Source organism: Anolis sagrei, chromosome 2, assembly GCF_037176765.1.
Source record: "Anolis sagrei isolate rAnoSag1 chromosome 2, rAnoSag1.mat, whole genome shotgun sequence".
Taxonomy (NCBI): domain Eukaryota; kingdom Metazoa; phylum Chordata; class Lepidosauria; order Squamata; family Dactyloidae; genus Anolis; species Anolis sagrei.
Window position 1 is genome coordinate 241,487,954 of NC_090022.1, and position 27,788 is coordinate 241,515,741.

The 27,788-nt window shown below is 38.0% G+C and overlaps 1 protein-coding gene across 1 annotated transcript in view; it reads right to left on the reverse strand.

Annotated features, from left to right (window-relative positions):
- Positions 1-7,190: 7,190 nt before the first annotated feature.
- HSD17B4 (hydroxysteroid 17-beta dehydrogenase 4) overlaps positions 7,191-27,788 on the reverse strand; it is a 69,809-nt gene continuing 49,211 nt past the window's right edge. Inside the window, exons 18-24 of the mRNA XM_060761948.2 lie at positions 27,274-27,343; positions 25,101-25,207; positions 23,439-23,525; positions 20,302-20,394; positions 17,526-17,664; positions 8,692-8,819; positions 7,191-7,614 (exon numbers count right to left, since the gene is read on the reverse strand). Coding sequence (XP_060617931.2) covers positions 7,525-7,614; positions 8,692-8,819; positions 17,526-17,664; positions 20,302-20,394; positions 23,439-23,525; positions 25,101-25,207; positions 27,274-27,343 — 714 coding nt within the window. The 3' untranslated portion in view covers positions 7,191-7,524. The remainder of the gene's footprint in view (positions 7,615-8,691; positions 8,820-17,525; positions 17,665-20,301; positions 20,395-23,438; positions 23,526-25,100; positions 25,208-27,273; positions 27,344-27,788) is intronic.

The following is a 27,788-nucleotide window of genomic DNA, read 5'->3' on the forward strand; positions in this document are numbered from 1 at the left end:
CCAATCAAAAAGCTGCCACAAACTCCTACCTACGTCCTCCTTCCTCTGTCCTCCCTCGCACACAAACTTTGACTTTTATTATATATATAGATATAAAAGAATATAGATATAGACAGATAATAGATATAGGTATAGAATAGATAGAGATAGATAGAGATATAGATTAAAAGTCAGAGAGCAATAAAAGTCTCTGCATTAAGAAGAAACACTAAAAATGTAACAAATACATACCTTATTTCCCAGAAAGAAAAAGTATTTGCAGAAAGTAGTGTAAAATTGAAACGTGCAAAGTACAGGGCAATCTAACCTGGAAAAAATCTCCAGATGGAGTGAAAGTCAGTGAAAAGATGCGATGTCAAATGTAGAACTGAAGTGTTTTGATCTTGTAGAAAAGACCACCAAAGCAAGAGCAAAGCAAGGACAGAGCACAACTCCCAGATGAGCAACATTAAAAAGGGAAGCAATACTCTGCTCTTTCAAAATTTAATTATCTCAGGAATAGCAACTGACATGCACTGCAATCAAATTCCCTATGCCAGTCTGAAATTGGTTTGGTGTGTAGCACTATGGGCAAGTTCTCTTTAAAAGCATTCAAAAAATGCTAACAAGATTGGGGAAACCAAGTGTAAAATTAAAACACTGGTGTCCTTTTTGAAGGCTGGAGGAACCTGACAGAAAGGAGAGGAGAAAAGCATCCTAACTAAAGGCAAAAAAAAAAAAAAGAAGAATGATTCCTTGCCCAATAATTCTAAATACGAGCAAGTCCCATGGACATGTGTTTTCTGGGCAAGTGTTCGGTCTTGTTAAATTCAAGGAAGGTTTGAAAGAGAGGAGCGGTTTGTCTCCATATCTGGATTCGGCGATAAGACATAAACACAGGAGCCAGCAGTCTGAATTAGATGTGTGGAATTCCAACCTGTGTTTCCTAGAAGCGATGTAATGGGTACTTGCTTGTCTGTTCATTTTCTGTGTATAGTCTAATGCCTATTATAATAAAAGGCAGGAAGGAGGTGGGGAAGTAGAAGAGAAATAAACAAGTTTTAAGTTTTCTAATATAACAAGACTTGTTACTGTTATGTGCCTTCAAGTCAACTTTCTTGTGGTGATCCTAAGTCAGTTTCTTTTTCTTGGTAAGATTTCTTATTCAGAAGATTGTCATTGCCCCTCTATGAAACTGTGACTTCTCCAAGGTCACACAGTATTTTTCCATGACTGAGTGAGGATCCTAGTTTCTCAAAGTCCTAATGGAATATGTAAACCGATATTCCACCTTATTTATTGGAGGATAGCAAAGATATTTCTACACAAATTATTAATTATTATTACGTTTATGTTTATTTATACCCCACTTTTTCTCTCCACAAGGAGACCCGTTGCTTCAACACACTCGAGGATGAATCCGCTTTAAAACCGCTTTCTGCCTCCTGCAGAACTCTGAGGTTTGTAGTTTAGGGCGGAGCCTTTAACAGACTCACTAAACTGTTTGGGGAATTCTGCACTGATTTAAAGTGTATTCATTTTCTAGTATGATGAAGTAGCCAGTACTTTTTGTTTAGCTCATTGACTATATCAAAACAGGAGACTCAAAGCAGCTACACATGATATTGATCCAATATAAACTAGCTTCTACAAAGAATGTCTTGTTCTTCATAGATGACAATCAAAAAGATGGGAAATTAAATTGTGTTGACCTGTTGCTGTTGCTCATGTTTATATACTGGACATAATAATGATCATGTTGTTTAATTTTGTTTTCAACAAAGGATGCCTGCATGATCAGACTGTTGAATACTTGAGCTCACATCTCTTCTCATTACACTGGTAAATGGTCCTCTCCTGCATCCTTGTTTTCATAAAAGTGCTTATATATGGCTTAATCCAGTATTCATTAGGGACTTCTTAATCAATGCTTACATACATCACATTCATTATTTGCAACTAAGCATTGTGTTTAGTTCACTAATTATGGGTCCAGGAGCTCGACAAAGTGTTTTGCCCCTGAACTGGGTCTTAGTATCCAGAATTTAAACATTTAGCACTATTTCCAAATGTAGGTGAAATTCAGATGTGATTTGGACTTTTCATTCTTGGATGCTTCTAAACTAGATTTACCATTTATCTTCCTCTTCCCAGATGTGTATTCTTTTTCAGAACTCAATTTTCTGTCTAGCTTGCTTTTTAAAATGTCCACTGATGCTTTACCTCCTGCCCACCAACACTACTTTCTGATCATGATCTTGCTGGCTTCACCAAGAGCTCTGTTGAGAGAAGGACTAGAGAAGTGGTTCTCAACCTGTGGGTCCCCAGGTGTTTTGGTCTACAACTTCCATAAACCTCAGCCAGTGTACCAGCTGTTAGGATTTCGGAGAATTGAAAGCCAGAACCTCTGGGGACCCACAGGTTGAGAACCACTGGGCTGGAGACTAACATGCCAGAATCCTCGGGGGGGGGGGGGGGGGGATTGGGAAGAAGAGTCAGACAAAGAGAGGGAAGACAAGCTAGCCGAGTGATGTGGCTATGGGAACCTCTAGCCCAGTGGTTCTCAACCTTTTGTCCTTCAGGTGTTTTGGACTTCAGCTCCAACAACTCCTAACAGCTGGTAAACTGGCTGGGATTTCCGGGAGTTGTAGGCTAAAACAACTGGAGGACCAAAGGTTGGGAACAACTGCTCTAGCCACTCTGTAATGAAACAGGGCAGCTTGATGGAGCAAGTGAAGTGGCTGTTGGAAGAGATGGAGAGGATGGAAAGGCAAGGCAAAAGTGTTGTTAAATGCAAGGAAAATTATGAATATTTTTAATAATCACTACAGATTTTATAGTAGGGGCATTTAAAATGAAAATTGTCATAGCAGTTGGTAGTTTAAAGCAATACAAAGTAATCAGGCATTAAATTTGTCCTTTTTTTTGCTTTGCAAAATATGATTGCTAAACACAAGGGAAGTGAGAGAGAGTGTGGCAACTATAGCATGAAGTGGATGTTGTGGCTGGGAAGAGTGTCAATGTGGCCTCAGCTATCTTGCTGAGCTTGCCTAGCTTATTTCCTCTGTTGGTGGACTGGATGGTGTAGGCTGGTTGTATCTTCCCATTCACCACTTGGTTATTAGTCTGCTGCCTCAGAGGCAATGAAGGATTCTACTCCAATCATACATATGGAAGTAAGATTCAACTGACAGTACAGTCGGCTTTAGTAAGGGTTAGGCAACTAAGAGGCGAGGGTGCTGCATTAGTTTCCTAGACCAAGGAAGGACATCTCATCTCTGCAAAGAGAACATTGGGAAAAAATGCAGCCAAATGCTTGCAGAGCTGCATGTGAGCATTTTCAGCACTGTTTCACCCCCCCCCCCTTTTATTGAGAGTACAGGGAGTGTCTTTCCCTTTTGAGCAAAGGATTCTTCTGGGTCTAAATTATCCAAAGGGTCCCTTCAAAATTTCTCACACAATCTTGACCTCAGACTCATAGTATCAAAAGTGTGGGAATAGGTTCTTATCAACTTCTCACAGTTTGCCAGTGTAGTTTCTCTACTGCATGGGGCTGCTATGTGATAAAGCAGCCGGGAGACTTCTTCATCAGAGTAGCACCTGGGTGTAGAACGTGACACTTCTACTGACTGGGTCTACATTTCTATAATACATGAAAGCTTATAAGTGGCCCATCTTCTACTTGACGCCAGCTACTACTTCTCAAATGTGCAGAAACTATGAAGCTGGCATCCTTTTATTACCACATTCATTTTTCAAGTGATTCTTAAATAAGGAATGCACCTGCCAGCATCGAAGCAGAAATATCAGTAATTCTGGAGGACAGTGCTTAGGTGCAGTGAAATCCTCCGGAATAACTAAATTAGGAGCAATTCAAGTGGCTTGGAGGCATAACAGCCAACAGCACTGACAGAGCCAGGCTGAAAGCAAACGCATTACAGGCTTTGCCCCTATTTCATTTCTAGTCTTGCATGTTATTTAAAGGCCATTAAATGGGTCGCTTAAGAGGATGTTGAGCTGTAATACTTCAACTGATTTGCAGAAAACGGAAATGAACTGCAAAAGCCTTCAGGAGGCCATAATACAGGCAACAGCAGAAAGGCACTAGGCCCTTGCAGGAGACAGCAGTCGAAACTCAAGTTTCTCAAACTGGACAATGACTCAGGTTATTCAAAGATAGCTTTCTACATACTGTCCTAAATCAAGCCTTTCCTTTCTTCCCTGAATAAATTCCTGTGTTTATTTAATTGATGCTTCTGCCCACGCTGCATTTCTTAGCTTCCAAAACAGTGTAACTCATTTTCTATGTGAAATGTTAGCAAGGGGGGAAGAATTGCACTTGTATAAGGGAGTGGATCCTTCTCAACAACCATTGCGTATGGATCTCCTGCCAGGGCTTGCCACCAGTTTTTCTTGACAAGTGTGTCAGGAAAGTGTCAGTGCTACATGTTGAGGAAAACGAGGATGCAGTACTGCAGACCTAGAGCTGTGTTCCAGGGCAACAAGGTTTCAGCAATAACAAACAGCAGTGAGAAACTGACAATGAAGAGCCTAAAAGCACAATGCTGGGGGATATGGCACTGATCATTTCCCTGTCACTGTCAGATTTGAGGGGCCAAAATGGAATTCTAGCCACATCTCATTAAAAGGGGATGCAAATGGATAGATCAGATAGAAAATAAATGCAATGTTAATGACCAAACCAAAGGTTTGACAACGGAGGAAAAAACAAAACAAATACAAGCACTATTCCCTGCCAATAAAAACTTCCAGAATACATTGAACAGACACAAATGCACATCCTACAAGGATTTGTTTAAAATGGCAAAGAAAAACTTACAGTAATTTCAATGTAGAGTTATAAGTCTACTGGGACAGTTAATGTTGTTTGGCATATAATTTCCACTTTGTATCCTTCCTGCTATTTGGATTCAACATTAAATACCCCTTACAGTTGAAAGCAAGTCCTGTGAGAGAAGGCTGGGATAATTCTATATGTTTAGCCTCCATAAGGGAAGATTGAGAAGTAATATGAGAGCATTCTTTAAATATTTGAAAGGCTGTTGCATGAAAGATGAAGCAAACTTGTCTTCTGTTGCTTCAGAGGCTAGGACAGCGACAATAACATCAACATCATCATCATCATCATCATCAACAACAACTTCTTTTATTTTTTTAAACCAATAGATTCATATTACAAGTAAGGTTATTGTAAATAAACTTTAAAAACTCCTGAGAGCTGTTTCATACTGAAACGAACTGCCTCAATAGATAATAGTTTTTTCTTGATCAAGCTGTTGAATGGTTTTCTGTCTGAGATACTTTAGCTATGGATTCTTGCAGTAGCTCTTGGGATTCTTTCCAATTTTGTTATTTTTTTTCTACTATATTTTTCAACCTAGAGGTGTGAAATCTCAGACAGTGTCCAGAAAGAATAATAGTGACATATGCTTCACATTGTCACTATTGTCCTTTGAAATAGATAGGGCTAGCGTAAGGTTTCTTGGCATCCAACATTTGCTGTCTCAGGTATCCGTCTCTGGCCTTGGAAATGGGAAAACAAACTGTTTCAACTTCTAACCTATAATGGTTGCTGCATTCTAACATGATTTTCTACAGCTCGAAATAAGCATTAGAAAAATGTTTCCCCTCTAGGCCTAGCTCTGCCATCAGGTAGAGTGAGAAGGCTGTGCTAGGCAGCCAATTCTGATGTCTTTGGCTACATACAGCCCCAATTTAGAAGCCAATGTGCTGCTTTCTTGCCCCTGGCAGCAAAAGGTCTTGGTCTAGCCCTGATGAATTAGTGCTCAGTTTGTTCAGAGATGAGCCCTCTACATACATGCCACTTGGTTTCTTTCCTTCTTTCTTTCTTTCTTTCTTTCTTTCTTTCTTTCTTTCTTTCTTTCTACATACATGCCACTTGGTTTCTTTCTTTCTTTCTAGGGGGTTGGACTGGATGGCCCATGAGGTCTCTTCCAACTCTTTGATTCTATGATTCTCAAAGTTAATGCTTGTTTTCATTACCATTTAACTCAAAAGAGATCCAATTCTTTCTAAACTCTAAAACAAAGTCTGACCTACACCTCTACACTGAAAGCAATTTATGAATTCCCACAAAAGGTTACAGAAACACCACACAGTCAGGAAATGTGACTCATTAACTTCTTGTTCTAAAGATTACTGAATTGCATAAAAATGTTCTTTAAGAGTGATGAGAATAAAAAAAAACACATAAAATCTCACAACTCTGGTTTAGTTTCCTACAGGTTAGAATTGGGCAACTATGGGGTGGCAAGTTTGAAGGAACACTTAAGACATAAGTCTTTCCTTCATCACCTCATGCCTTTCTCATTTTAGGAAATGATACCTCCACGGTAATAAAAGTTTCAAAATAATCTTTTTTTGGTTAGAGTTCAAACCATTTTCCCCTTCCAAATGTGATGTGCCAAAGACTCTTCTACTATTGTGAACAGTGTACTGGTTTGATTATTTCAAAAATAATCCAGTTGTTGTTTTTTAGGTTCCATGCCATACATATAGGCCTTGAAGAAAATCCCAAGGGTTCAGCTGGCCTATCATGGATCAGTTATTGTGATCTCAGGCATGATATTATGAACTAGGTGTATAGCAACTTCACAAATTGTAAACATATGACCAAAAATACTCCAATCTCAAAAACAAGCTGTTTGATCACAGCAGCCCCTTGAGAACTAAGTTGTCTTCAACATCCTTGAGGAAATAACAGGTAATATTTGAATTCTTATTTCTTTTTTTGCTTCACTAACTCTCATATAGTCTCACTCATGTTTCTGGTCTCTCCCTTCAAAACAATGTATATCTGTTTTTCTCCTGCTGCGCAGCTAAACATGGTGTGAAGTCAAGAGAAAAACCTTTTTCATGTGCTGCAATATTTTAGGTCAGGGTTGGCCAATAGTAAACTATTTTGCCAGTTGAAGAACAAAACAGTTCAAATGCTAAATGTCCTCCATCTCTATTTTAAGGTATGGGCCTACAGAGCCAATTTTGTGATCATTGCCTTTATATACCATCTAGACGATAACAAACAAAAACACAGGATTGCTGGTCCCTTCAATGTTGTGATTTAAGGCAGATGCCGTGCCATCCACCAACACATAGAGAATTGCAAATTCACATTCTTTTTTCAAAATAACCAAACAAAAATACAATTTAGGGCACTGAGTCCAATAAGATGTTATCAAAGTATGTTTTATTTAATGAAGTGTTCATTTCATACAGAAATATATTACCTATATGCGTTTTAACTGGGAGAAGGTCTCAAGAACAAGTAAAAGGCTTCAAAACTTTCAACACAGAAGAAAGAAGAGAAAAGGAGGTCAATATCATGTTAACCCGCTGCATCTACACCAACTACCTGAATCGGCAAGAATCAAGGCAACTTGAATGTTAGCAATAAAGTCTAGAGTCAGATGTTATGTAATGGAAGATTTGCATAAGATTTCAGGATATTCTGAAAAAGAAATGTCTCCTTTCTTCTTCACAGGCCAGCTCAATCCAAGAGGGAATTCACAGCTTCGAATATTGTTGGAGTATCGTCCCCAGCTTCTGGCTCAGCATGATGTTTCCTTTAACTTTTAGCTTACCAGACATAAATGCCTACAGCAAGTAGAGGAGAGGAAAAAAACAATTAAATAGTCTACCTCTTCTCCCATAACTGTGCTTTTAAAAACAGCTACAAGAAAATGACAAAGCCTAACCAGAAAGTAAGTGGAATGAAAACATCTACTCTAAACAAAACAACTTGAGTCAAAGCTATCTGGCAAAATGGATTACTTCCACTCGATCATGTTCAACACATAACATGCTGAAGAACCTGATAAAGTCAAGATGGAAGAAATGCAGAGAGAAAGAGGGGGGGGGGGGTTCTTCCCTTTTTTCTGTCTTGCTGCTATTATGGAGTAACAATTAGGACAACAAACAGGAATCTAGATCCATGTACCATTGGAAGAACCTATCCCTGCAATCCCTTTTTCTTGAACTGGGAGGGGGATAAAGAGATGCCTGTCCACTTCCCCTGTATTTGTCATTCTGAATCGGATGGCAAGTAGCAGAAGGAAAATAATGATTTCTATTTCTATTAAATTCATAAAACATCAGGGAGGAAACTCAGCAACACGATATCATGGCAGTTGGAGGTAGGAGCTGTACCTAGAAGCCATGACAGGCTGCAGGTTTTGTTCCTCAAATCCAGCTTTAATTGTATAAATGAGGAAAGAACATGATGTTCAAAATATACAGGAGGCTCCTACAGGCCTGAGTTTTCTTAGGCATATCACTGGAGAGGACAGTTAACAACACATTTCCCCTTTGCATAGTCAAAGCTGCACATCTGCTGTTGAATAGAATCAGGGACACCTGTGTTAATGGCAAGTTTTATATGTGGTTATCCCTTCTTAGTTCTTAGGGTCCACTTTCTGTCTACCAATTACCTAATTAAACAGAGTTGGAATAAATGTGATTTTTTTGTCTCTTTGGAGAAGAGTTATTGCTTAACAAATTCAGAACTATGGCTATATGCTCCAAGGTGAGAAATATAGTTGCATCTGTCCTCAATATGGAAATATAAGGATCTCTGAGGTTTGTTCAGGTTTGTGGTTTAACAGTGGATTTGTTATTTTAACATTAATGATCCACTGGTGAGAGCATGCTCTAACATTGGTTCTGCATCCGTACCTTTTGTGGGTTTGTCTTGCCTAGTACCACATCCAAAAAGTCTTCATCCGACACGGTGAAAATGGTGTCTGCTTTTCCACGGGCCGGCCCTTGATACACCTCCCCAGAGCCATTCTTTAGGTCTATGGCTGGTGAAAAGAAAGATATTTCGATTAAATTAGAAAGCAAAGAAATAATACTTGTTACTTGTCTCTTGTATGTATTTTGCTGGCTGCATGGAGAAAAGAAGAAAATGCAGTAAAGAGAATAATGGGCAAGATTAAAAGTTGGCTGCTTCTCAGAAAGAAAGAAAAATGCATAGTTGCTGCTTTGTATCTATCTGTGTCCTTCACAAAATATTAAGAAATAAAATGGAAGAAAAAAACAATGGTTATTTATCAGCAATGTGCTTGTTTTCTGAAGTCAATTAGTCTGAATACATCTAACTTCACTACAATTGCAAAACATGGCTGCTTCCAAGTCATACTGGATCCCAGCAACATCCAAGTAGAAAAAATAATGAAAAACTCTCTCCTGCTACTTGGCCCAGTTTTCTAGACATACAAGCCTTTAAATTATTTTAATTTATTAATACCCACGTAATATCTACCTAATTACGTTCATCCTGTTCAATCATTCTAGTTACCTGCTGTGGTGCAGCTCTGTCAGAGTGTGGTTGGATTTATGAGACAAATGCAACTACCTGTCTGAGCTCTCAGCTCTTGTTTTCCCCAGACACCTGGGTCCTTTGATCTCATTTGCAGGATGACAGCCTGTTTAGATTTCCATAGAATCCTGCAACCTATTCTCAATTAAGCATCCGACTGAAGAGGCTGTGCATATGTCTTAGCAATTAATTACTTGAGGAAATTGTTTCTGTTGAAAAGCACTGGTGTGATCCATAGAGAAGTGTGCCACGATCTCTGCATGCACTTCTTAAGCAGTGTGGGTTGTGAGAGATTCAGGATGATGCTGTTCAGGAAAAAGTAAAATTCCCCTGTGCAGACTTATTCATTTGAAGCATTTTTATCTCACCTTCCCAGGCTTGAAGATAGCCAAGGACAGAAACCATAACTAAATCAAAAGTAATTTTCAAAGACAGGTTTGACAGCTCGTGCATATAAGAAAAAATAGTTATGTGGTCAATGAAAAAAATAAAAAGTTGGGTAAATACTATTGTTCTAGCCCCCAAAATGTCACAAAAGTGTGCAAGTTTCCAAATTCTCCAATCTAGATCAGGGATAAGAAAAGTTTAGGGCATTTTTTTTTTTAGGGAAAAGTTTCAGAGAACCAGAAATCTTGTACATCTTCATGATATGTACCTAAGTGCATCCTAAAAACTCAACAATGTCTTTGTTTCCAAATATCACACTAAACACAAGATCCATTGACTAGAATTGAAGAGGGAGTAGGAAAAATTCTTGTATATGTAATGGAGTTATATAAAATGATGTGTGCTGAACAGGAAGCCGATTCTAGACATACAGGAGTTAATGATACAGCATCCTCTTCAAAAGTTAGGCTCCTTGCCCTACCCTGATGAAGGGAAAAGTGAGGCCCTTTATACCAGAACTTGTATCATTCCTGGTTAAACTAGTTTGGGTTAGCAGGAGATGGGAGTACAATATGCTGTTGGGGACCATGCATTTTCAACCTTACCCTACTTCCAGTATCATTGTTATCCACCTCCAGGCAGAACGTTGGGATGCATGCAGAATTCTTTGCGTAATCAAAAGTCTTGATATACTTATCTATATTTATTAATTACTATTTTGTTTATTATGTTATCTGTATGCATTTAACTTCATCATTCACATCTTCACAAACCCATGACCATCCAGGAACACAATTGACAAGATCAACAGTAAAGCCATGCACATATCTCACATATCCTTTGAAGATCTGTATGGTACTTAACTTCTGAAAGGGGAAAACACATAATTAAATGATTAGCCTGAAATCTAATCATTCAGACTGTAGGGTTAAAACTTGGTAGGAAAAATGAGAATCTGCAATTAGTATTCTCAAATAGTCTAAATGATGGGGGAAGGATTGAAAAAAGAAGAAAGACAAATACTAAATTCCTGTTAATATGACATAAGTTGAGACAGAAAACATAAACTGCTTAATAGTGAACTCTTGTGTTTGAAAAAAGCAAGTCAATGCTTTGAAGATAACATCAAATATTTCTGTATCACCAAGTCCTATAGAAATATGATGGACTCTTTCCACCATGTTCAAATGTTATCAACAGAAAGATGAATCATCCACAAATTTATGAAGGCAGCACATTCACTATTATTTCCCTCCCCCCTAATAGTTATTGCAAAAATCAAAGGCAACATCCTTTTAATTTTTTTCAAGATGCATTTCAAGGTCAAGTATTACTGTTTGAAATAGACATCCTAGTATATTCTTCTGCACACTGCCTTTTCTTTGTACACATGTTAGAATATGACACAGGATTTTTTGTTTTGCAGTGTGGTTTTTTATGTTCAATTTCAAGAGTATCTTAAATCTCAGCCAAGTATCTCTCCCTTCTTTACAGAACACTAACAATTCCTCAAAGTGTCCGTTCTCCCAAAGTTCTATTTCCCACACAAAATGCACTGCCAAAATGATCTACTACAAGGCATATAAGCTGTCAGGCATCACAGTGCCTGCAATGGAGAATGTTATGACAAGATTTTGCTTTGCCAATTCATTTTCAAAATTTTGCAAATTTTCAGAGGCATGCATTCTCCCTTGCCTCTGCCGGAAAGTGTAAAAACAATACTATTGCCAAGTTAATGTTGCTGCAAGGATCTGACATCTTTAATTATGATATCATAGCAATTTCAGCATCAATAAGACAACAATCTAGAAACCCTTTCTTTCTTTCTTTCTTTCTTTCTTTCTTTCTTTCTTTCTTTCATATTTCCTGTCCTATGAACAAAGGTTCTGAAAAGAAACTTTAGGTTTTTAAAGATTTACTTCTGAAAGATTTGTAAATACAAAATACAATATTGGTTCAATTCAGAGCTAAGTGACTACAAATGGATTAATGGAAAAGGTTTTCCTACACCTGTCTTACAACAGCTGCCTTTTCAGTACTTTGAAAATGCTACATGGGGAGAAGCGGTGTGTGTGTGTGTAAAAGATCATACTAAGGGCATTTTCCATTAGGAATCTAACATAAGTAATCTGAAGGACTTCATTACAATTTTTTAATAAAAGGAACTTCTAAAACACACTTCCTTCATTCTATCATTACAAAAACATAAAACAAGCATTGAAAATACTTATCCATACAATGTATTTTGGAAATGGAAATGTGTTGAATTACCATAATTCCATTTGGCTTTTCTTTGACATAATAGTATAAATAGTATAAATGGTGTGGGGTGGGATCCCATGTAAGGAACATTGTTATCCATACTGATGGAAAAACAGAGTATGGCAGAGCATCAGATCCCATTTCGTCTTGGAAGCAAGATAGAGCCAGCTCCGATTAATGATTTTATGGGAGACTACCAAATAAAGGTTTAAATGCTGTAGTCTACATTTCAGCAGAAGGAACTGAAAAAAAAAAAAACCGTATCTGAGAATGTGTTGCCCTAAACCCCCCTAAGAATCACCAGATGATTTCAAAGCATACACAGACCCCTTTCCTTATTATAGGGAACAATGTGCTTGATGTAGCAGCCTTAAGCAGAAGTTCTTAACCTATGGACAGCAGAACCCAGGTTGTGATGTCCTCACAGGGGATATGCAAAGGTTTGAAGGCTGCTCAAACCACTTCCTCCCTGCAGTGCAGCAGCCACATGACAAGGGCCAGGGTAAAGCTGTCTGGACCTACATATTGTGTGTCACATGGCAGTTCTGTAATGGGAAGGAGGCAGGCTGAACTGAGCACCTCTGCCAAGTGTCTAGTGTGGCTGCTGGTGTGTGTGTGTGTGGGGGGGGGGGGAGGAATAACGCTGCTACCATCAGCCCAATCCAAGGCAAGGACAAGGAAGGTCATAAGAAGGGCAACTGGGGGAGGGTGGGTAGTGAACATCCCTTCCTTCTCCCTTCCTTATCTCTCCTCACAGCTGCACATTCTGTCCATGTGGTATGGGACATGGAGGAAGGATTCCATGCCAAGCATTGCCTGCCAGGAGAAGCTGTAAAGTCAGGTAAAGCTGCTGGGTCCCCATCCCTTGGTTTCCTTTGCTGCTACTATCTCCAGTTTCCATTGTCGCTTCTATCTCCAGTTTTCCTTGCTGCTGCTATCTCAAGAAGGATATCCATAGGAAGAAAGGAGGAAGGGTGGGTGGAGGGAGGGGAGATCTCTGCCTGTTCTCCATCTTTGACAGGGATCAGATTCCTTTCTCCAACCTCCAGAAACAAATGATTAAAGACAGATATATGTTCGATATTAGTAATGTAGAAGTGAATGTTTCATTAACAGCTTACACAAGAGCCATCTTCTCTTGTCTCCTGTCTTGTGACCATGATGGTCTTCCCATATATTATTATTAACATTTTATAAAATGCTTCCAATAAAAGTAGGAATATGTGTATTTACTTATTTCTCCCTTCTCTCCAAGACCCTTGATGGGTAACTTTATATAAATATCTGATGCCCTTTAAATCTCAAATCTTGTGAGTCTGTTGCAACAAAAAATATTGGTCTACAATATAATCAAAGGAACTACCTCTCTTCTCAGTTTGAATTTTGCAAATCATCGTATTTGGCCTTGGACAAATCACATTGACTTCTATCTTCTAGCACTGGCTGCCATTGTCTGAGGGCTATTGCATGATCAGTGCTGCAAACCTTATATATCCCTACCTAGATATATACTTACCCAGAATTGACATTTGAATAAACATGAAAAGAACTGGTATTTAGGGTTTGAACATATTTTGAACATCTGAAAGATGCTCCCTAAATGTAAATGCTATATAGCCTTGCTTTTATTGTGAAGGGGAAGCCTTTTCACAAACCCAGGAGCAAAATATATGTGTAATTTGAAGGCTGGGGGTTGGGCAAAGGGAGAGGATCGATGAATTGTCCTCATATGATTTCTAGTACATTCCATGCAGTGTGTGAAGGAAATCTTATTGTTATTAAAGAAATATGCTAAACGTATGCTGAAGAATTCCCACATCCCACTGCAAATATTAATTCTAGTTTATATATTCAAGCTGCTGAGGGATGGTACTGAACTGAAGAGGTTGGCATGATACGGAATGATACAAGAGAGGAGGTTATAGTCAATTGCACAAAGCAATAAAAGCTTTTTTGGCACTTGCGAATTGGGGGAGAATAAAATTACTGGCTGTGTCAACGAGAACTGCAAATCATTTCCTTAAGGGTTGCTTCTCATCATTTCTTCCCGTTCTGACATTCAGCCCAAGGACGTTAAAATGAAGATGCCAGAGTATCAGTCATCACCCACAGCAACACGAAGGGCTGCAGGGCCCCACAATGTGGATTGTGTTGTCAACAGAAGCAGGCTGCACAATGGCAGAAGGCCAGGCAACAAGCGACAAGTCAAAAGGAAAAGGGCCGAAGGAGGTCCAGCTGCAGGTCCATGCAAATGTAATGATGGGAAGGGGCCTAGGAGAAAGATAGGCCAGGAAAACAAGACGTGCTGTCAAGCCATGGCCTGCCGGACTGAAACTTAGCCACAAACTTTGGAAATGCAAGACTAGAGAGAAAAGTGGGCCAGAGGAGATCACAAGAGTCAGATGCCTACTGTCATCAGCATTAACAAAGGCTTATGACACTAAAACATTTATTGGCCTCCCTGGTGCAAAATTGCCCAGACACACCAATACCCAGCCAGATCACAGAAACCTTTCAAAGAATAAAGCAAAAATAGTATGGAGCAAGCTGCCCTTTCTCTCTCAAATCTCCAGTATACATTAACCTTTCAAAGAAGATATTTAAGGCTTCAAAGAAAGGAAAGTTAAACTGACAACCATTATGCTGTGATATTCAGTGTGAAAAAGGCTCAGTTCATGCATGTAACAATGGAACAGTTTATATCAAATCCCAATGTGACCAAAAGTGTGTGCCTGCTATGACGAAGCATTGAGTAACCACACTCTGAGTAGCAATTTTCTTCCTTTACTGTCCCACGAGAGCTGCTGACCTAGATGGCTTCAGTATATGAAGCTTTCGGTTTTAAAAAGGACAGAAACAGATCAGAAGCGGGGGTCTTTCTGGGAACATTTTTGCTTAGTTCTTAACATTATGGAAAGGGAATTCCCAACGCTCTATATTTTTGATAGTTTGCTGACACAAAAGAACAATTTCAAGAGTATGTGTTCTTCTTCTTCCTGAAAACTACTTTTGACATTTTAGAAAAAACCTTAATAGATTCCCATCTACACTGGCCCTTTAGGGATAACTTCCTCTATGGAAATGCAAGAGTGCTAGATGGATAAGATTTTCCTTGCTTCTAGGTCAACCAAAAATAAATTATTGCCCAGTGTTGCTATATTTCAAATTTTCATGCACTGATAGCAACTGGAATTTCAGGGTTGAAGTATTCTGTTTTCTTTTAATTGCCCGCCATTAAGTATCTGTGCTGGTTATCAATCAATGAAGTCCAACATATAATTTTAAAAAAATCTATATCAGTCTAGGAAATCGATACATCAAACAAATACCATTAAACAAAGATGATCTTCTGTCATCTAAACTCACTTGGTTTCTATCTTACTCACTAGGCATTAAAGAAAAACAGATTTTCAACACCAAATTTAGCATAATGTAAAAATGCAGATTAGATTATGATGGGCTATCCCTGAAAGTACAAAATGGTTTAGCAACTGAAACTAGAGCAAAATGTGGTCACATCCAGACTAGCCAACCACTCATTCTAAACATAGAATCTCAGTTGTTGTTTCTTTCAACTGACTGCCAATTTGTTTCTGAAGCAAATTCAAAGTGTTGGTTTTGACTACAAAGTCTAGCATGTACCACAGGATCCAAATGACTGCTTTACTTCATATAAACCTGTTCGATCTCTGAGTTCCCTAGATATCTACTCTTCATATCCTATGAGTTATCTCCACAACCCAATGAAATATTATTTGGTAGGAAACTCACCTGGTACCCCCTTTTAGATGTAATTTAATTGGCCCAGTTTGGGTAGATATATTGACTATTCACCTATGTTCACTGGTAGATCGTTTCTGTGTTTTAGCAGATGAGCTGGAAATCGTAATGACAATACTATTATGCATTGTATTCTATGCATTTTATTCTAGTGTTTCTGCTCTGAGACCCCTTTTAGTTGTGTGAAGTGACATATAAATGCCATAAATATAACAATGTGGAGGAAGAGCAGATATCAGATTTTCACTATAGACAACATACTAAATGTTCTGGCACAAAAGAGAACAATATGAAATAATAATAAAACTTTATTTGTACCCCACCGCCATCTACCCCAGGGACTCAGGGCTGCTAACAAAGTACTCAAGGTGCCACACATAAAATAGAATTACATATCATCAAAACAATACACAATGTGACTGAATACAAACAATGGACAACGTCAATCGATAAAATAAAAAAAATCTAAAATAGAGTCATATCTGTGGGTCATTGGATGTTCTCAAACATGAAATAAGGTGCCAAATAACAATGGTCAATGTCATCACATGACCATAGTACATTACTCCAGGTCAAAGGCCCGTATAAATACTTATATTTTTTAGGCTCAAACGGAAGGTTTGGAGATTTGGGGCTAATCTAATCTCTCTAGGGAGGGCATTACAGAGCTGGAGAGCCACCACCGAGAAGGCCGTCTCTCTCACCCCCATCAACTGCACCTGTGATGGTGGTGGGACTGAGAGAAGGGCCTCCCCAGCAGATCTCAATTCCCACACCGGTTCATAGAAGGAGATGTGGTCTTGAAGTATATAGGGCTTTATAGATAATAACTTATATAGGTAATAATGAAATATATGGGCATCAACATACATAGTCTTCAAAACAAATATTGTAGACCCTGCAATCTACTATCATTTTGGAAAAAGAGCCTTAACTGCAAGTAAAGTCAATAATTATTCTTCTGTTGTAGCTCACTGACATGGGAAGCTTGGCAGCAGCTGGCAATACAATGTATGCTCATTAAGCGATCAAGGCAATTCACATTTCAAGAGTCTCTATTGCCACTGATCCTGTGTGGAGCTACTTATCAATCAGGAGTATTTGCACAACCCTCCCACAGAACAGCTACAATATGAGGATTGTTATGTAATCCAATATAGCTGATTGCTTACCACATAAAGAAAGACTGAACTACCAATTACATGAAATCACTATTCTAAATCTAAAAGAACACAACACCATCTTTAATGCATTCATTTTTAAATGATAATAAAATATTAAAGTAGTGAACACTTCTTGAAAATCAAGTACAATAATTGAGAATCCACTACCATAGTGTTTGAAGAGAATGAACATAATCATTCTTTTGAGTGTCCAGGGCATTTCATGCAGGTATTATTATTACTGTAACTTTTCCAACAAGCCTGTGTGTGTTGCCTTTAAAGTGCCACACAAATGAAGGGATCGTAGCATAGACTCAAAATGCCTATTGATTAAATGACATTTAAACTAGAACTTCCTAACTTTTTACTTAGCCAGGAAAACAAGTTTACTACATATGCTTTCCTAACTAAGCATTACTTTTAATGTTCCGATCTTGCTGTAATAATATATACTTTCATTGTATTTTAAAAAAGCAAACACCGTATTGGTGCCATATCACTTTTAACTAGCCAGGCTTCTAACAAGTCTAACATCTTTCCAGTTCATTAGAGAATACACTAAGGCACTCCATAAATTAATTAAATCTATGACTTACTCCACTGCACTGCAGTCTTTTCGTCCTTAGTGATGTTCCATTGAAATACAGCATTTACTTTCTTGACCAGCTGATTTCCATCCTCTTTGATGCGACGACTAATTTCTTCAAACACAAGGTCACTCAGCAACCCTGCTCCCTAGTATATAAAGAAACAATGCTTGAGAGGGATTTCATGTGAAAAAACGCATTAGTGTATATATGGTTACACAGTATTCTAGCTTCTCTCTTTATATAATATTGTGTAACCTTCTGATGGGGTTTCACAGTCATGGAATAACAGAACAAAATAGATCAATAGACAGCAGCATTTTCTGTTCCAAAGGTGGAAGGAATTGGGCTAAGTAATTAGATTTCTAGTTGAAAGATGATGGGAAATTACAGGTAAAAGATTATGGAGCACTAGTGAACTTTATACTTCTAATACTACTGAAAAAGATACTCCAAATCTATCTATGACACAAGCTATTATTGTATTTAAATTGTGTGGGAAAACAGCAATTTAAAAGATGCAGTTGATCCAAATCACACCCAAATGATATCCTGAACAAAGCAGTGTAAAGCCCATGCCACCTTGTCTGGGACAAATGTGAGTGGATTAAATGTAAGGCTGAAAAGAGAGACTAAAGTTTTTTAAAACTTACTAGTATAACTGTTTAAATTATTTTTTTACTTCTTCTTAGGCTGCAAACACTCTTTGTCAGGACTCGGTTTCCTGGCCTTGGATGTTGGCGCAAAAAAACGGATTCCTGACATGGAGGACTGATAAGGATTTGCAGCTGGTGGCCTTGGGAGGGGCAGTTGGTGGTTTGGCGGGGAATATTGAGCGGGATCTTTGGTCGGCGGGAAGAGGGGATTCGAATGTGGGGGAGGGTATATAAGGGTTGACTTGCGTCTGTATGCCAATCCTGGCTTTTGTTGTGTATGCATTTCCAGTAGTAAAAGTTCCTGATTGATTACGGATTGGCGTCCTGTGTCTTTTCTGGGAGCGGCTGCTGTGAGCTTACACTCTTACTTGGGATTAAGTAAAATTATTTTCGTTTTGGAACTTGTTCTCTGGAAATATGGAAAGTTTTGGGAGTAGACGCAGAAACCTTTTATCTCTTCCCACACTATACTACAATTTCCCTTTCTCTCTGATCTCGCCAAATTCACTCTCTGACTGTTCAACACCTCAACCATATTTGCACTTACCTTCCTCCATTTATCCAAAAGCACAAGGACTAACACAGAGATTTACCTCCCAAGGCATGTAAATACAAACACAGCCACCTCTACAAACAGATGCATGTGATACTCCCCCCAAGACACGTTTTCCAAACTCCTCATCTCTTTTGATCTGCCATATTTTCGCAGGCCAACCAGCTTTTTTAAATGCCTCTTTTTATCCCTGTCCTATTATCCAGTATCTCAATAGTATTCTCTAATCTTTCCTGCATTTCTCTTCCTCCACCACTCTCTTCCAACCGCATGATGCAACAATTCCAATGCATATTATTCTAGCCATCCCAGGCCCCACTCCAAAAACCAAATGCAATTTGGGCTGCTGCAAAAGCAACTGTTCTCATTGTTATGGCAGTGCCTTATGCTGGCAGTCAAAGAAAAGACAACTGGTAGGAGAGTTGATTTGGCTCTAGGATTCCAGATGTTTTGCTAATAAAACCTGAGTTTTGATAGTATGTTGACACAGCTCAAACTGCAGGTTTTTTAAAAAACAAAAAAACAAAAGGGGGGTAATCTGTTAGATCTCCAACAATAGGTTAAATATTAGTATATCTTTATAAATATAAAATGCAGTTAAAGCTTTATTGTTCATTACTGTCACATCAACTTTGACTTATTGTGACCCTATGATAAGTGCCCTGCTCAGGTCTTGAAAACCCACAGCTTTTCATGATTGAGTCTACCCACCTGCAATGCCACCTTCATCTCTACCTGGTGTATTATACTTTACTAAGAATTGTCTTTTTCTAATTAATTATATTTGTTAGTAGCAGCTAGTGATACTAGGTGCTAAAAAACATTCGTAAAACTTTCAGACTTGCAGAAGTCATGTTTCCAATTCACATAGCAATAAAGTAGGTATCAAAATAAGGAGGACTGGTGTTTATTGAGATCTTTTAAGCAGAGGCTGGATGGTCATCTTTCGGGAGTGTTTTGTTTGCACTGGAATGACAAGGGGTTGGACTGGATGGGCCTTGTGGTATCTTCCAACTTTGTGATTCTGTTATCTGAGTTTCCTATTAGCAGGTGGCTGTGACATTGCTCAGCAACATTTCTAGTGGCCAGACAGACAGCAGTCTCAGCGATTCCCATCAATCCTACAGCACAAGAGACTCTTTGGCTGCCTAAAGTCAAGGGGAAGATTTCCCTCTCCCATTCCATCTACAAAGGGATCCTATGGTTATTAGATACTGATTTTAGAAAAGGAACAGTGTCTTCCTTCCATCTGAGAACCAACGTAAGTAAAGGCCGCAAGGCTCTATTAAACCACAACTACACTCCTCGGCACCTCACTGCTACCCACATGCCCCAGTATTTCCACCATCTGAGCCACTGTTTCATTTTGTCAAGTAGGATACTATCTGTTGACATGCAAAGACATATTTGTTTCAAAGCAAATACAAATGGGCCAGATTTATCTAAGTCATAGAAAACTAATATTTGTAGGGCATGATTTAATTTCCTAAATGAAAATGCATTATTTATTTTATGGACAGAATACACCAAAGTCTTGCCATCCAAAATACACAGGAGCTATTCACACTTCCTTTACCTTAGCTGAAGGCTGCTTAGCTGAAGGCTGGTCAGAGGTTGATGTCAAATCCACATATGCTCCTGCAATTGCAATGTTCCCAGTCTCTTTGACCTGTTAATAATAAATAACTGAATCATCATGCTGTTAGCAGATTTCCGCCACAGGAACACCAGAATTACAACCAACACAACAGCTAGGTGTCTGAAAAATCTTCTCTCCAGTTCCAGCATCAGTTAAGAAGAGAACAAAACAAGGGAAAGAAAGGACTGAAATAACTGGGAATCCTTCAGCAAAATGCCTAAAATGCAGAGCAGTTGTGTTTGCATCTTTTAATGAAGAACATTCAAGCATGATTTAATAAAAGAAAATCTATGAGTAATTAGTGACAATGTTTCACTGGGTAAAAACCCACAAGAGCAGAAAATAAAGGATCATTTGCAATCATTTCAAGATGAAATAAAGATTAATCAATAAAAAGACTGTATATTTTAACCAAATTCGATGGAAAAAATATCAAGGGAAGGCTGGTGGTATTTAACAGGCTACAGCCATTTAATTGTATGTTTTCTTTGTTTATATAAATGAAGAAAATTGCTGTTTTTAATCTTTGTTTATTTCTAAAACTCTTGGGCCATTGCCATTCTCAGCTTGCCTTTCTTTTGGTTGGCTTTTTCATGGAAATAAGGGAAAGAAAACTATTCCAGAAAGACATCGATGACAGAATCACAGAGGGGAGATGGCAAGGGACTGAAAGCCAGGGGCAGTACCCAAAAATTCTATTTGCATGCATTTTCAAAGATATCAGCAAAGTCAAACCTCATCTGAAGAAGAAGAAGGCAGAAGAGGGAACAAAAAGCTTCACACAAATGCAACATGGGCTTTTGAACAGCTATTCTAATTCTTCTTTCCAGATTCCCAAGCATTATGTTTAACAAGAATTTATGAGACAGGATAAACTCTCTGGGGCAAAGGAAATGGAAAAACAAAGTGTTTGAAACACTTTGAAGACAGAAGTGGACGGGGACAGAAAATACCGATTTCTCCTCAGGAACAGAACATACAAATTTGTATGCAGAATGTGCCAAGTTCAGTCCCTGCTATCTCCAGTTTAAGCAGGAAGCCACACAGGAAAAGGACCTACTTCTATGACTCTGAAGAACTGCTACCAAGCAGAGGAGCAACAAACTCAGCTAGATTGATAAATGTGCCTACCCTGGGGCCCTTTCACACATTGCATGACTCCATTTTCACTGCTCGGCCAACATTGTATGAAATCCTAGGGTTTGCAGTTTGGTGAAGCACTAGAGCTCTTTGGATGATCGTTTTAATGCTCTTCCCTAAACTACTAATCCCAGGACTCCACAGAATATTGCCATGCCAATTACAAGGGATTATGATAAAACAATTTGAGAAACTATCACATGGCTCCCCAGATGTTTTTCCACAGTGCTATTTTGTAGAACTTGGATACTTTTTTTACTTTGAACTCCAAGAATCCCCCATAGTCTCACAGACAATGATTATAGAAAAATTACTTTTCCAAACTATTGTTGCCACTCCACTTACATTGCCTTCTGAGTCCATAATTCAAAGACATGCTTGCATTAAGCAGAAGAGCATATAGTCCCTTCCTACTTTGTATTGCAGTCCCTGCGGAGAGCCATCTTCAAAGAGACGTTACAACAAGAATGTGCAACTTCAACAGGTTTGGGGGGGAGTTCTCTATCCTTGGGACCATTGGAGCTACATGGTCTGCCAAACCTGTGTTTTCTAAAGCGTAGAAATCCAAATTTTGCAAAATATGCATTGTTTCGATGTGAAGCAGTGCAGAGCCCTTCTGTTCAAAATATGAGCGGGCATGACTGGAGATTTCAAAAAGAGGAAATTAATATCTTTTTAGGTTCACAAGGGTATCCCAAAGCACCTGGAAACAACAAGGGCTTCAAAAACAGTATGGTGCTTTGCCAATCTCAGGCTAAAGGATGATTTCTTAAGATGACACAATTTTTTGAGATGTACAATTATATTTAGGAACAGTGTTTTACAGCTAAAATGATAGGAGAGATTTTATATCAAATATATTACAAGACAATAGATAACAGAGAGGTAATGAAATGTTGGGAAATCTGATCTAGGAAGACCCTGACACATAGTGAAAGCTGAAGTACACAGCATGCAAGAGGTATACGGAGGCAAGTTGAAACAGAACATTTAAGAAATGGTAAACTGCTTTGGAGAAATAGTGCAATGGTTTGAGTGCTAAACTGAGACACAAGGAGACCAGGCTTTGGATCCCTGCATTGGAGTTGGAAACCCCCTGGTTGACCTTGAGCAAGTTACACAGTCTCAGAGGAAGACAAAGTCAACCCCCTTCTAAACATATTCTACCAAGAAACACTCCCAATATGTTTGTTTCAAGGTCACCTTAAATAGCAAATGAGTTGAAAGCACACAACAATAACAACAGCAACTACAAACTGTTTTCAGTAATTGATTGCTAAACAGTAGGATGTAAATGGAAGTTATGAACACATAATGTGGCTAGAACCCATATGTAAGCACTCTTGACATTAACTGTAAGCACATTCCTCTTCCTTTTCTCAAGGTATTCTTTCAATAAACTGCTCCTTAAAGAAGTCATAAGCTCAATGACAAGTTTGGATACTCGACATGAGGGTTTTGCAAGTGGCTTCAGAAGGAAATTGCTGTACATCTGTTACTGGGGTAGAACTTAGGCATGCACAGCTATTCATTTAGCAATATTTCTTAACTTGATTCACATCCCAATTTTCTTCAAAGCAACTCAAGGTTTCATCAAAGCCTTTTCTCCAACTTATTTATTATCTTATTTTTATTTATTTTTATCCCACTTTTCTCCCACGGGTGGGACTCAAAGCGGGAAACAAATGGTTAAAAAACAGCAATTAGACATCATCCCCCCAACCCAAACAAGTAAACAATAAACAAAACACATTGCATAAACACATTACTTTAAATTCCAAACGATTGTCTGATGTAGCTCTGGCCAGAGAATTTCCCTGTGAGTTTCATGACTCAATGGGGACTAAAACTTATCTGCATGCTGAGACCTTTAACAGTATTAGCACAATGTTATTTTCAGACAGACAGAAACATTAACTTCACTATTCTCTCACCTTGGTCTGAATATGAATCCTGTTCCCTTCCTTCCACATCTCAGTTTGCAGGGTTTGTCCTGGAATAACTGGTTTTGCAAAACGCACCTATTTCAAGAATAAACAAAGAGGTTTCTTTCTCTGCTCCAATTAACACAATACACATGAAAAACTATTTTTTACACAGCCTATGGGTACTACTTCTACTGACATTGGTACAAGGAGAATACTATTAAGCTCAGCATGCTACAAGGATTCCAGTTGCAGTTGTCAGCAGCACATGGAAGCCCTAACCTTCTAAACCACACATTGCTTTCTACACAGGTCCTTGATTTCATCAAGGGGAAGGGTGCCTGTAGCATAATAAAACAGTGTCCCTTTTATAAAATGGTAAAATCAAGATTTGCTTTTTTTTTAAAAAAAAAAAACATTTCCAAGTCATGAACTGTGGAATCCATGGCTACAGAATCCCTGGATAGAGTCTGTTTCAATCATTAATGTTTTAATTATTGGTTTTTAATTATAATTTTTATTTGATATATGTGTATGGCATCAAATTGCTGCCTGTTGTAAGGCTGCCTTGAATCCCCTCCAGGGTTGAGAAAGGAGGGATATAAATATAGTAAATAAATAAATAAATAGAGAGCACCAATGGTATTATTTTACATGTTTAAGACATTAAACATGTAAAAGGAGCTTGTCCAACCCACAGGATGCCTATGAATGTGGCACAACACAAAATCATAAACGTACTAAAACATTATGAAATTTATTTTGTGATTTTAACTTGATTGTGCAGTCTTAGAGCACAGACTTTGTACATGACAATGGAACTGAACTGAATAATCATAATATGATATATCCACAAATATCTGAGTATTATCCATAATTTGCATTATAACTGCAACCGGTTGAGTCAGGAGGCCTGCCTGACGATTTTAAAAGACTCTCCAAATGTGATGGTGCATAATTAGGATTATTATGCTTATCTGTGGTGCGGAATATCATGAAAATTATGCATGGACCTGTTTTTTTGCTCATCAGCTATCATTAGTTTCTTGATTTAAGGCACTGACACACAGAAGACTGGACGAAGGTGCTGAACAGACTGAACTCTGGGTCCATGAGATACAGAGCTAACCTTAAGAAATGGGGCCACAAAGTGGAGTCCACAACATGTGAGTGTGAAGAAGAGCAAACCACAGACCACTAAATGCAATGCGGTCTGAGCCCTGCCACATGAACAATGGATGATCTTCTCAAAGCAACACCAGAGACAATCCTAATGGCCAGATTCTGGTCAAAGGAAATCTAGTATTATGCCATGTTTTTAACTTTGTCTGTATTTTTTAAATACATTATAACTGTATCTTCAAATCGCTTCTGCCATGATAAATGAATAAAGCTATCATTAGTGTTCGTGTATTTTATGTGTGATCCAAGACAATTCATTTTTTTCTTCCAATTTGGCCATGGATTCTGCTATTTTTAACAATATGTTAACTGCATAAGAACATATATGATGTAGATAAAGGGGACCAGGTAACATCAGAATCAAGTGTCATCATGGCACAGTGACTTATGTTTTAGATTTGCACCTGTCTGTGATACTTCAGGAACTGTGACTGAAAAGTTTTTAAACAGCAAATGAACACAAACACATCCCCATGAAAAGATACAAACCTTAATTGCCTTGAACTTGGTGACATCATTATTTGCAAAGTGTTTCAAAACATGTCTGGCAGCAAATCCAAAAGAACAAAGACCATGCAAGATGGGCTTCTGAAATCCTATCAACAAACATAAAAAAGAAACCCATCACATGTCCTATTGAATACATGCCTAAGTCTGGACTTACAGTATAAGAATAATCATGTTCATGTATTCACACATAAAAAAATATTTCAATAGAAATCAGTGAGTCAATGAAAGCAGAGATGGCCAGATTAAAATGCCATGATATTGTATTCTGTGCTTACTTCCAGATTGGGCTGTTGTACTATTATTATCCCATGACCTGTCTTTGCAGGCCACTGAGAAAAACCAACTGATTTTTCTCAGTGGCCTAGAACTAGGTTATAACCCAGATCAGAACATGTTTCTCTAGATTTGAATAATCTGAAACAGTTTACTAATTGACTTTGAATTTAATTCCCCCAAATGAACCTGCATGGTCCTTAAAAATCAAATTTTCTTTTCTGGATATTCCCATCTTCAGAGATTAGGTATATTTCAACTAGACAAAATGAGAAAGCGCTGGAGTATTGTGACTTAATTTTAATGGCATGTCCTTCCTTACAGCATTTCCGTAGCACCAAGCCCATCAACTTTTTGCCATTATTGTTGCATGCTCCCAAGTTATTTTCTACTTGAGGTGGCCCTAAGGCAAATCAATCACAGGGTTTTAGTGGTAAAATTTATCCAGAAATGATTGCCTTGTTTCATAACATTTTGGGTGAGCTCTAGGTCATTTTGGTTCAAAGAAGCACTTTTTCAAAAAAGGAAGTGATATGGACTTCCAAGATCTCTTTGGTGCCAATTCACCTAGCAACAATAGTTCATCCTAATTAAAAGACTGTATTTAATTTTTGGTGCAAGTTTGCACATTCCTGGTTTAGTTTTTACTAGGCAGGAGTCAATGTCAGTTTCATCAGTGGCAATAAATATAGTTTAAAATACTGAATAAATATAAGTATTAGATGGGCCACAGCATTTAGGCAAGTAAAATAGGAAATAGGAAAAGCAAAACAAATGTGGATAAAACAGAATTTCAGGGAACCAATATGGCATTCAGCCATAATAACAGTTAAAAAGTGGCAGGAATGGAATAGCTTTTTGTTATATGTGCTAATACTTAAGGAGAAGGCAAAGAACATAAACGTCTGCATATGTATTTATTTAGGATTGGTACCTATGAATTTGCAATATTATTTTATTCTTCTGCATGACAAGCATCATATTTTCAAACAGATTGGAAATACACTTCAATATAAAGATTAATATTATACTTTCTGCTCCAGGAAAGTAAAAGCACACAGGCTGCAATAACTCAATTGGTTTGCATTTCTGTTCTTCAAAATCACCTGAACTATAATGACACCTCTTTTTGTACCGGTCAGGAAGCAAATCTTTTTGCTGTATTGAATGATACGATAGAATCCAAAGATGTTTACAACTTTCAGTAAGTCCACAGGGACTTTCAAATACAACATATAATATCATTATTAAAACCACTGTTGCAACAGTTTCTCTTCCATTTTGCCCCTCCATTTTGTTGAAATCTCAGTGAAAAAATCCAATGTCTAAAAATAACCTTGCATCCTAACTTGTGCATCCAGCCTATAGAAGCAAGGTTCTAAATTAAATGCTTGTATGTGCATTAAAATAATCCAAAAACAATGTTTCCTCATTATCTTCTGCAAGAAGAGGAGTTATCTTCAAAGTGGAAAACCTTCTCTATGATAATATGCCAGTTTTGGGATGGAATCCCACTGGACATTTCACTAGCTCCATAGACAGTTTTGGGGCAATCATTTGTTCCTCTTTATGTTGAATTTCAACTTGGTTTATTGTTTTGTATTTCTAAATTTTTGCATACTCTGAAATGTAATTTATTAGCTTGGTAAATAAACAAATGCTACCTAGTATTCATATAAATAAATTACCATGTGAAATCTGAAATGATCTAGAGGTTTGATTCCTAATATTCTCAGCATATGAATAATCAACAGCCATATGAGTAATTAACTGTCAAAACAACCAGAAATTTAGAAAATACTGTTAAATAACAAGTGGCATTCACCATTCCTACCAATGAAATTAAGTCAGTTAAACTTTTGGTTTCCTTTTAACCTACCTCCAAGGGCAGCAAAACTCGGATCGATGTGTAAAGGATTTGAATCCCCACTCAGTCGATACAAAGCAGCCTACAGAACAAATCAAAGCCAAACTATCAGTTGCAATGTGATTTGTGGTCATAAGTGAAATTATTCACTAATATATGTACTACCAAGAAGATTTGCCAATATATCACTTGCTGTACTCATTAGAAATACTGAAAGTTGCTAACTTCAGAACACACCAGAAAATTAAATGGCCATACCTATAGACACACAGGTAGATGTCATGTGCAGACAGAAAAATCGACTATCTTTGAGCGTGGGGGTATGTGGTAATTTAGCTGATGAAGAAGGAATGGATACACTGAAACACACGAGCTTCATGAAAGAAATAATTAGAGCTTGTTTCATCCAGTTACAGACTTTTTGTTCTTTTTTCTATGCTGCTTTGGTGTCATTTTCTCCCTTACTGTGATATCCATAAACATCTTACACTACAAAGACTGCATAATATTTGATTAACATCATAAAA